The sequence below is a fragment of the Melanostigma gelatinosum genome (genome assembly GCF_949748355.1).
Source record: "Melanostigma gelatinosum genome assembly, chromosome: 10".
NCBI classification, from domain to species: Eukaryota; Metazoa; Chordata; class Actinopteri; order Perciformes; family Zoarcidae; genus Melanostigma; species Melanostigma gelatinosum.
In genome coordinates, this window is record NC_136643.1 from 18,272,050 (window position 1) to 18,282,576 (window position 10,527).

Consider the following 10,527-nt stretch of genomic DNA (forward strand, 5'->3'; position numbering starts at 1 on the left):
GAAAAAAAAAAAAAAAATGTAATTCAATTAGCTTATCTCACTTATCATTTTTCTGTAAGAGCTGTAATTATTCAACTCAGAATAAAGTTCTGATGATTAATTTCTATAAAGTACAATAATAAGTACTAAAAAAACTCATGACACGAAATTCATTTCTACAAAATAACCAAAAATAACTTTCTAGAAGAACAATAACATTGAATCAAAATCATGATCAATGTCTCAAAGTTTCAACATATAAAACCTACATTCACAGATTCATATCATCTCTGTACATTGCACATATTCTCCGTGACGTGAACTTTAGCACATTCCCTGATGAATTGTTTTGCAACCAGGCATTATCTTGATAAATATGTGCTGGTTGGCAGAACACAAATCTGAATCCGGGTTAAAAATTCTGGTTTCATTTTACTGACATCTCAAGACATATGTCAACAACACAGACGTATTGAGTCAAAGGCAGGTGCTGCCGTTGCGTTCGTTGTTGATCATATTCTATAATCAGCTAAAGATGTCAGACAAATGTAGTGAAGTAGAAAGCACGATATTACTCCCTGAAATGTAGTCAGTAATGGAAAGTAACAAAGTAGTTTTACTGTAGTACTGTATTTCTGCACTCTCAAAACAGATGGGTTTCAAAATATCACATCATGTGTTCATTTTTAACACACCTGCCTGTCTAGTTAAGGACAAGGGAGGAGATGAAGGCGGGACAATTAATGAAGCAATCACTATGTGGGAAATGTACAAACGTTGTAGACGCTGCAGGTTTGGGTCTGAAGCTAAAAGGCAATGACTATTTTATATTGGATTGTTATTGTGGTTCAAACCATTCAATGGGCCCTTCCATCTGAAAGCACTTGTGGGTGTGTTTGGCACTGGGTGATATACTGCCCTCCGCAGGCGTGCACGTGTCACTGCGCATCGTCTCACGTCCTGTGCTCTGATTGGACGCTCATTAATAGGGGCGTAACGGTTCACAAAATTACAAACATTAACAGATTATCAACGATGAATCTAATCGAGTCGCTTTCGAGGTGAAGCCGCCGGACGATGTGATGACACTGTACTATTGATGTTGTATAAATGGAGAGAAAGACTTATTTTAAATCTTGTAAATAGAAAATGTACAAAGGTGAAAGCAAGATAAACATTTTTTTAATGAAAAGTGCGTTATAAATAAAATGCATGATTATTATTATTATTAATCAGTTTATCCTCGAGTCCAAGTGGACATTTGTGCCAAATTTGAAATTACTCAAGGCGCCTAAAATAAGCTCAGCTTTGTTAAAATCGTTGAAGACGTAACTTTTAAAAAGGTGAAAAGTAGGACCACGCCATGCTCGGTTCCTTCCTACAATTCTATCCGTTTGATGAGGAAGCGTGCGGCTGTGCGCTGCTGTGGCTGTGCACTAGGTTCTGATGTCACATTGGTTTCCACAGTTGTGACAATCGGCTAGGTAAATGTGACACACAAACTCTGGGTTTTAGTCTCTAAAATGGCAATCTTAAAGATTTTTATTGAAATAAATCTTTCCTAAATCACCATCCATCCAACAAAATGGTGATTGAGCCTACAGGCCAAAGATTCAAGTCTTGTAATATTTATATATTTGCATTTTACAAACAATTCAGGATTACAGTTTTTATTCATTAAAAAATGTAAATATGTACTCAACTATAAAACAAACTTCATCAACGAAAAGGCTCCAGACTTCAAATCTCTAAGCACAATTCAATCATTTTCACTCAAATAGAAATGTCTAAAATCAACCAGGACTGACATCTTAAGGATTGCCACTTCAATGCGTCGTGTCCTCTTTGCAGCCGCAGAAGGGAAAAGTCCCACAGCAGGGCTGAAGCCAGGGTCTCCACAGAATCCTGTCCAATGTCATCTGGCTCGGAACACTTCCGGCATCTGCGTCGGGGTGCGAATGAGTCTCATCAGACCCCTTCTTGTTTGTGAGGGTATCTCTGTGTCTCTGCACAGCTTTGGTGGTCTGCTCAAGGATTTCAGCATGTCGCGGGTCAGTATCAGGGGTCAGTGGGCGGGACTCTGAGGGATCGTGGAAAAGGTCGTACAGCAGCGGTGGGTTGTGGTGCGTGACATGTTCTCCATCACACAGACAGAGCTTAGTGTCGTAGCAGCCACCGGCTCCCGGGGGAGAAAAGTTAGGAGTGAAAAAGTGCACCTTGAAGACAGAGTCACCTGGATGGAAACACACACACACACACCAGATGAGAGCATTCACATGTTAACAGCATATACTGCCACGGGTTACAGCGAAACAAAAAACTTTTAAAGTTGTTCTAGATTTTACTTTTAATTTACCACTTTCGTTATGACTGGGCCGAGAGAAATTGTTCTGATTTGTGACTGGCTCTGATTTTCAAGGAAACATTTGTGAAGAACTTTTACTGCAACAAGCTATAAGAAGGCAAGATACAGAACAGAGATAACACACAGTATATATATGTCTATATATAATTATTTTTTAAACTTAGACACCTTTTAGCTGTAAAGAATCACAAAACACCTCGTCACTAACTTGACACATATACTGTGTGTTTATGTTGACCTAAATCTTGTGGAAATAAAGGCAGTTTAACATGTTTTGGTATCTCTTTTTGTCAAATAATATCAATCAGATTCAATAACAACTGGAGCTGAATTTGAAAATCGCTAAAATCGAAAACATATCCATTTCTAATCTGATTTCTCAGTTACATTCACCTGTTTAAGCATTCAATTTCACCCTAAAGGTTTCACAAAAGTAGTAAAAAGACACCACGCATACAGAACATATTATGCTAAGTTACAGGTTCGTAAATGTATTTGGTATTCCCACTAGAACATGTTGCTTTCATGTTGAAAATGATTTTTCTCTTACCGTCTGTCTGAATATGCCTGTATTCACCCTCTGTCTGAAACGCTCTAGCGCCTGTCTCTTTAAGCCTCCGGAAAAAGCCCAGTCAGCTCTGATTGGCTTGCAAGAAAAACAAGGTGCACCTTTGCAAAGGTAGTTTTAGAGCCGTGGGTGGAGATACTCACACGGGGGCGGTACATTCTAATGAGCCTGCATGTGACTTATGAAGGGGAGGCAAATCTGAATGGCTTGTTAAATCACGTTTTCTAAACTAGACAGCTCACACAAATGTTGTATTATTTCAGTTTGTGGGGTTTTCATAATATGTCCCCTTTTAAATGCACTGTTATGCTGCACTCATTCGCTCATAAACATATTGTAATATGTTTTGCTTATATATTTGGTATATTTGAGCTCGATTCTGTGGGACTGTGTTTGTGAATGCCGTTTGATTTTAGTTTCACATTAACATAGGTGGCTTATTCTGCAGAATGAAACAGCAGACGTCATAACAGTAAAAACATTTCTCTGCTAAATGATTGACTGCGTCTCTGTGTCTGAATGTGTGAACTTACTTCCAGGTGGGTGCCAGCGTACTGCATTCAGGTAGATTCCACAGTAGTGGAACATGAATTCATGCTCTGATCGCTCTACCTTTCCCTCCAACAGTGGCATTAGGTTAAAGCCATCTGATTGTCTGGGGGAGAGAGGTACAATTAAGAGAAAGTGAGAAACACAAATGTGCTTTAAAATCAAGGGAGAGTGCATTACCACAACAGTACATGCAGAGAGAGATTCTAGACTTTTAACCTTTAGTTCTTTAATAAACTTTCTAGAGATCGCAGGTTTGTCCCCTACAATGCTTGCAAAATTAGCAAAATCAGTGTCCACTCGTATTTGTTTACAGATAATGAGGTGCTTTCGGATTCACACTGTAATCATCCGGCTGCAAAACACCCTCAGTTACTATGCTCAAGTGTAGAGTAATTGTATGCTCCTTTCTCTCCTCTTTTTGGAACTGTAAACAATGGTTTGGTGTACTGCTGTATTCAACAAATACAGACTCTTTCCAACCTTTCCACGAATAAAACAAATACGACTCTTTGAATGAGAGTGCCCACGATACAAAGACAGCGCTCATAATCTTTACCTGTCTGGTTGTGTGTCTTTGGCCAAATATTTCAGAGTTGGATACAGGTCCATGAGGCTAGTGGGTTCGTCCACTACTCTTCCAGCTGCCAGTCTGCCAGGCCAGCGGAAAATACCAGGCACTCTGATCCCCCCCTCCCAGCCTCCCATAGCTTTCCCACCTATAGGGGAGCAGTTAAGAGACATTACACACAACAACAAATAGCTAAATGTTTGCAGTAAATGCAGTGAGAAAGATATGCGCTTTGTATAACTGTGTTTCATCCTGACTGTCAGACCAGCGTACGGCGATGTCTACCTTTATAAATGCCGTTCCAGCCTCCTTTCTGGCCGATGATGGAATCAGCATCCTCTAGATGTCCACCATGGTCTGATGTAAAGTACATCAGAGTATTGTTGGCAAGGCCGAGGGAGTCCACTGTCTCTGTAATTTGCCCTAGAATACATGTTAATATAGCATTAGAGATGGTTGGAAAGAGAGTTCAAACTCCACAAACAGATAGCGACTGCTCTGACTTTCCTTCTGGTTAAAGGACAATTCTGTCTTATTCGTGTTAGTATCACTTTGGCACACACTAAACAGAACAGTATTGTACGTATAGAACCCACTGATGATTGGATGTTTGCACCTTCATGAAATGCTGGGTAGTTAACAGCCAATCAGGCCAGTTTACCACTCAAACCAGAGGCCAGTATGTAATGTTTAGCAATGCATGCCAATATATACTCGCCGATCATCCAGTCCACCTCTTCTAGGTTATCGCCGTAGCGACCATGGCGACTTTTGCCAGCAAAGGCGGGTGTTTTGAAGAGTGGGGTGTGGATGTGGGCCAATGAGAAGAAGAGGAGGAATGGCTGATCAACATTCCTGAAGAGAAGACGATAGAAGTTTTTATGTCAGGAAATCCCACAAACAGTGCTGTGGGTCCTATGCAGCCAATCGCTGATATACAGCAGCTTATTCCTTGGTGCCAAACACCTCCAGTGATGTCCAAAAACAAACAACTGGGTTCATGCTTGTGATGCTATTTTTCTGATTGAGACGAACAGATGTACCTCTTTATAAAGCGTTGCGCTTCTCTCAGCAACCTCTGGGGCAGTGTCTCCACTGTCATTGGCTGTTCGATCACTTCCTGGTTTCTCATGATGATGCAGTTCCATGTCTGCAGGTGTTTAAAGGGTATGTACCACACAGCGGCTGCTAGGATACTGAGAAGAACAAGCACTGCCAATAGCCACAGGCTGACTTCAAGGAGGCCACACACACGGACACACACCTGAAAACACATAACACACACACACCCAGTACGTTTAGAAAGAAAGCACACACACCAAATGAAAGCACTGCCATACTGTGCAGATACTGTATGAAATTCAGACATTTTAGTGAAGAATGTATTTAAAAACCTCGATAAGATTAAAAAACAACCATAATCTATGTAGAAATATGCATAAGAAATGTATAATAGATCCACTTTTAGATGAAATATAATTACATATGTTAAGGTTATAATATATTATTCAATCAAACCAAAACATAAAAAATGACAACTGTTGGTGAATATCTCTCTGGTTATGTCTCAATAAATATTTAACATTATCATGTTGCTACAGCAGGACTGCAGCCCTACATTGCACTGGACATTGTGGTACCATGACACCTTGTATTACTGTCTGGGACTGCAATTCCATGACTTTGCCACTAGATGACATCACAAACCATTAACTGAGAAGTTACTCATTTTCAGGAGTGAAACAAACAGTGCAATGTGTACTTTGTTCATACATGCTGTCGAGTATTTAAATGTAGGTCTGAAAATAGTTTTATAGACTTCTTTCTTCCTGCTGGTCACTCTAAATCAGAGGTCTTCAACAGGGGGTCCGCGGAGGTACTGCAGGGGGTCCGCAAAATATTTTGTTTGATTAGACAATTAACAAAAAAACAAAAAAAACATGAATCTGTCCATTATCTTAATAGTTCAGTATTGCATGCAAGATAACAGGTATCTTTATGCATGGCAGTGGCACTAATAGGCCATCACTCATTTTAGTTTCCACATTTGTGTTTAAAATAAAAACATCAGTGTGAATAGCTTGTGTGCATGATTATCATGCAATTAACAGACAATGTTGATATTGCCATTGGTATCAGCTGACAAGGTGTGTGTATAAATGGCAGTGGCACGGCCACCCTACTCACTGTACCTTGCACATGTTTAAAATAAAAACATGAATATATGAACCTGTGTATTATTTGAATAGCTTCGTATTGAATGCACAATAAAGAGGTATGTTTATACATGGCACTAGGCCCAGTTTAATATAAAACACAATTTCATACAATATATATAGTTGGGGGTCCCTGCTCCATCTCTCTATCAGTTTGGGGGTCCTTGGCCTGAAAAACATTGAAGACCCCTGCTCTAAATAGTTCTTTACTGATGTATTTTGTTCTGGTTCAGTTTTCCTCTTATCGAACGTATTTACCTGTGGCTCAGCTGGTTGCCATTCATCCTACAGGGACATACTTTCCCCAAATGCTCATCGAGTTTCACTTTCCTCGATACTCTGCTTTCCAATGAAACAGGTTCCTGCATCTTTTGTTCCCAGTCTTTTTTTTCCAACCGTGTGGCTCATGTCTTCTTGATGACACATTAGTTATTTTCCTTTGGGCTGAATGGCACAGCAACTCTTTGTTTTCCAATTTCTTCCTCTTTGTCTGGCAACCCAAATGTATCACTCTGTTTTTCATTTTGGTTTCCATCTTTTTCTGATATTATGTGCCTCTATGGGTCTTTTTTTAGATGTACCTTACTCTGATCATTTCTAGGAGGAGACAGCTTAACTGAACTGAAAAAAAAGAAGATCACCCTTACCAGCGAGAAAAGTCCAACTCCAAGCAACATGGTAAGATTTCTGAGTGCGTGCTGGAGGTCTGCCATGACATTACTCCCTTCTCCGGGTATACAGTCATTGAACAGAGTGAACGGCAGGCCGTAGAAGTAGCTGAAGCCATGCTGGTTCGGATGGTGGCAATGGTCCCCTCTCTGTTCACAGTTCAAACCCAAATGCCACTTACCTGCAGAGCCACAAACAGAGGAAAGAGAGCGATAGATGAGGTAGTGGACACTCAAAAACAAAGAGGAGAGACAGGAATGTGAATACATGGCAGCCTCTCATTTTGCTAAATTGTTTCATTTCAGCATTACACATTCACCTGGGAATCCATGTGAATGTATAATGCTGATACTGTTGGGCAGCTTTCTTTGTATGTAGCTTCAAGCACCTATGAAGTTCGAACATCTGACCTGCTGAAGAGTCCATAACTCTGTTGTCTGGAGGAGGGGAAGGAGACATTTCACAATGAGAGGACCAAAGAATAAATGATATCTTACCCACTAGGCTGGTGGTGTATCCTTCTTGCTGCAGCCTCTTAGCAAAGGTGGTCTCGCCGGGTGGCAGCCCCCCTGAACCACCAAGGAACAGCAGCACCTGCACGCGGCCTGTGCTTCCCAGTCCTAGTCAACAGACACACATATGAGGAGACAATAAAGCAAACACTACGGAGCATACGGTCAAACATTGCTGTACAAATATGACCAAGATGCTCCTTTCTGCACCAGCTTTGTTACCTGAGCGGAGTGCATAGCGCCCCGTCATGAAAGCGGCCCGGCTCGGGGTGCAGACGGGAGCAGCTGCAATGTGCTGAGTCAACATTACCCCTTCAGCAGCAAGTCTGTCTATGTTAGGAGTCCTTCAGGGACAGAGCAGGTGTGAATATGTATTGTTAACAGATAGAACAGAGACATATAGATAAGGAGATAAATACACACTTAATTCCAGGCAGCGCATCAGAGTGAGACTAGACACAGATATGATGAAATACCACAGACATGATGTAATAAGCAGGCTGTGACGATGATAAAAGACAATGTTAAACTAGAAAGGTGTCCTCTGTAGAGTGCAGATCTCCGCCAGGTGTGTCAACAACGACCGCAGCTGTATAGGTCCTTTTCACAGCAGCCATTTCACGAGTCATTGCAGGGTAAACACAGGTGTAAATAATAACGTTAACTAAGGCCCTGATCTATGTAGGTGGACCAGGGCCCTGGTATTGTGCGTGCTAGCTCGCTGGAATGACTGTGACACACTAAATAGAATGAGACCATAATTAATTTGATCAATTGCACCTGTGTTTGTACGAGGTTATACAAGCAATAGGCTGGAAGTCGTGTAATTCACTTCACTATCGTGCCAAAACACAAAGGTCGACTCACAAAGCTGTCCTCCTGCTTAGCAGCGGCCGAGTGCCGGCGAGGTACAGCAGTGTGTGCACTGGTAGTTCCGTTAGCTGTTAGCCAGACAACTTCAAAAACAATAACAGTGTGCAAACTGTCCGCCACCACGCACCAACCAGTGCATCTCAGGCCACAGAGTAGTCTCAGCTGTGTTCTCACTAGCGACCGAGAGTGTTTAGAGTATTGAATAGGGAGCAAGCAGGCAATCAATAGCAGTATAAAACAGGCAATAAACGGTGTTTTGGGAAAGTGTGAGTCACCGCAACCACGAGAGGTCTTTGAGCATGAGCTCCCAAAATATTCTGACACAGAGGCGCACGCTCACTCCATCTGTCACAGACGCACAAACACGACTGACCATCCCCAGCCTCACACCTGACAGCGATAATAATAAATAGGTGAAGTCAGAAAATAGAAAGAACAGAGCAGACAATGGGTGAGCAAAAAGGGGACGAGACACACAGAAACAGAAGCATTACACATTTGTTAGAACTGACCTGACGGTGTCATTACCGTAGCATCCTACATCACCAATGCCCAGGTCATCCACCATCATCAGAACAAAGTTGGGCTTCCTGTCTACCGTCTCTCCTGTGACATCTCTCCCTGCTGCCAGGAGCAGGAAGAGAAGATGTGCCAACAGAGGGAGCCTTAGGGTGAAGGATTAAAAATGATTTTGGCAGTTTTATTTGACGACATTCCGCTGAAACTATTAGTTGACAGACTGATCTTCAGAACCAACAATTTTGAGAATCCAAAGTATGCGTTCAGTTGGGACATACTACCTCCTCTTAAGATTACACCTTGTACTTTAACCCGCTTGCTCATGTAGTTGCTGTGCAGAGGATTGAGGGTCAGAGCAACCAGAAAAGCATGCTGGCTTGCATACTGCAAAAGGACTTTTTTTTTGGCATACTGCATTTCACATACTATGTATTGGGACACAAACACTTTTTCTGGCATATTAAATAGATTGGAAGTATGGGTATTGGAACAAACAAGTGTTTGGTTTGTCTATTCTGGGCTTCTGTAGCAACATATGAAGGGCTCATTCTAGGCTGACGTAAACACAACGATTCCCAGTTGAAGCTGATTAGACCCAAATGAAAACATTATGAATATTATATTCCATTTCCCATAATTCCAACACACCGGACCTTTAAATCATTCATTCTAACATCCAACATTCTCTGGATTTTAGCTTCTAAAATGTGAGGATTTGCTAATTCCCTCTGTATCACGTAGGATATATTTGTTTTTTGGACTGTTGGTTAGACAAAACATTTCACTTGTATTCTGGCATCTTAGTGTTTTACTATAATTTGACATTTTAACAGACAAAAGATGAATTGAGAAAATACTCAATAATACAGTATTTGTAATTAACAGTTTGCTTTACACTGCTCCTACAAGTAACACCAGTAAAGCCATGATGTTTTATGTACTATTTTTTCAAGTATTTGCTTTAGATTAAAAAAAATTTCCCCACACTTCCATAGAGCCTCCCCATAACAAGTTTGGAGCGCCCCTGCGAATGTTCGCCTCCCACAATGAAACCCTCTGACATATAACGGGCAACGTCAAGTCGAACCGGTTCCCTTTCACTTAACCCGGTTGTCTAATCACTATGGCACGATACTTAACAGTCTCAATACATATGGCGTCCAGCTAAACCCAATGCTGTGGTCAAGGCGTCTTCCATGAACGTCACAACATGACTTCTTGCCTCTTACAGTGGCTCTTACAGGCGCAGTGCACGCGATACGTTGCACTGAAACTTAGACAACAATAAACATTTGAAAGTTCAAAACTGTGGTAAAGGTGCCGCGTGCGATCAGTCTGCAATGGCTTGAAAGCAAAACATTCCGACGTTCGATGGTCGCATCGTTACATGTCCGTTCCTAATGTGAAGCTCATTCAGACATCGCATGTGCTGTTGTTTTAAATGGGCAAAGATAAACGCGCTATGCATGAACTCACCTCATACCTGAACAGTGGACTGACTCATAAAACCAAAAGAATGTGACACATCTCCCCCTCTGCTCGGACTCTACAGTAACGACTGCCCCCTAAGCGCGCAGCCACATTCGCGTTAATGTGTGGAGTAAATGCGCACGAGAAAAGTTATCTTGCACTCCATTAAATGTCTGATGGGTGTAGTTAGCAGTTATTTTGTAGATTCGATTTATCATACAATATTATGAGGAACT

General features: G+C 41.4%; 1 protein-coding gene across 2 annotated transcripts; it reads right to left on the minus strand.

The window, feature by feature from the left end:
• Positions 1-1,503: 1,503 nt before the first annotated feature.
• Positions 1,504-10,366, minus strand: arsh (arylsulfatase H). 2 transcript variants are annotated; one of them, XM_079276795.1, is made up of 11 exons: positions 10,298-10,366; positions 8,815-8,967; positions 7,652-7,773; positions 7,415-7,537; positions 6,896-7,098; positions 5,076-5,296; positions 4,751-4,887; positions 4,318-4,455; positions 4,021-4,180; positions 3,446-3,567; positions 1,504-2,212 (listed from the first exon to the last, which is right to left on the minus strand). In XM_079276795.1, exons 1-11 carry the CDS (start codon positions 10,300-10,302, stop codon positions 1,806-1,808), a joined length of 1,791 nt encoding a protein of 596 aa, XP_079132921.1. In that variant the 5' UTR covers positions 10,303-10,366; the 3' UTR covers positions 1,504-1,805. The 2 variants fall into 2 exon arrangements, with proteins under 2 accessions (XP_079132921.1, XP_079132922.1); XM_079276796.1 differs by lacking the exon at positions 10,298-10,366 and having other exon boundaries at positions 8,831-8,900.
• Between the last annotated feature and the right edge of the window lie 161 nt (positions 10,367-10,527).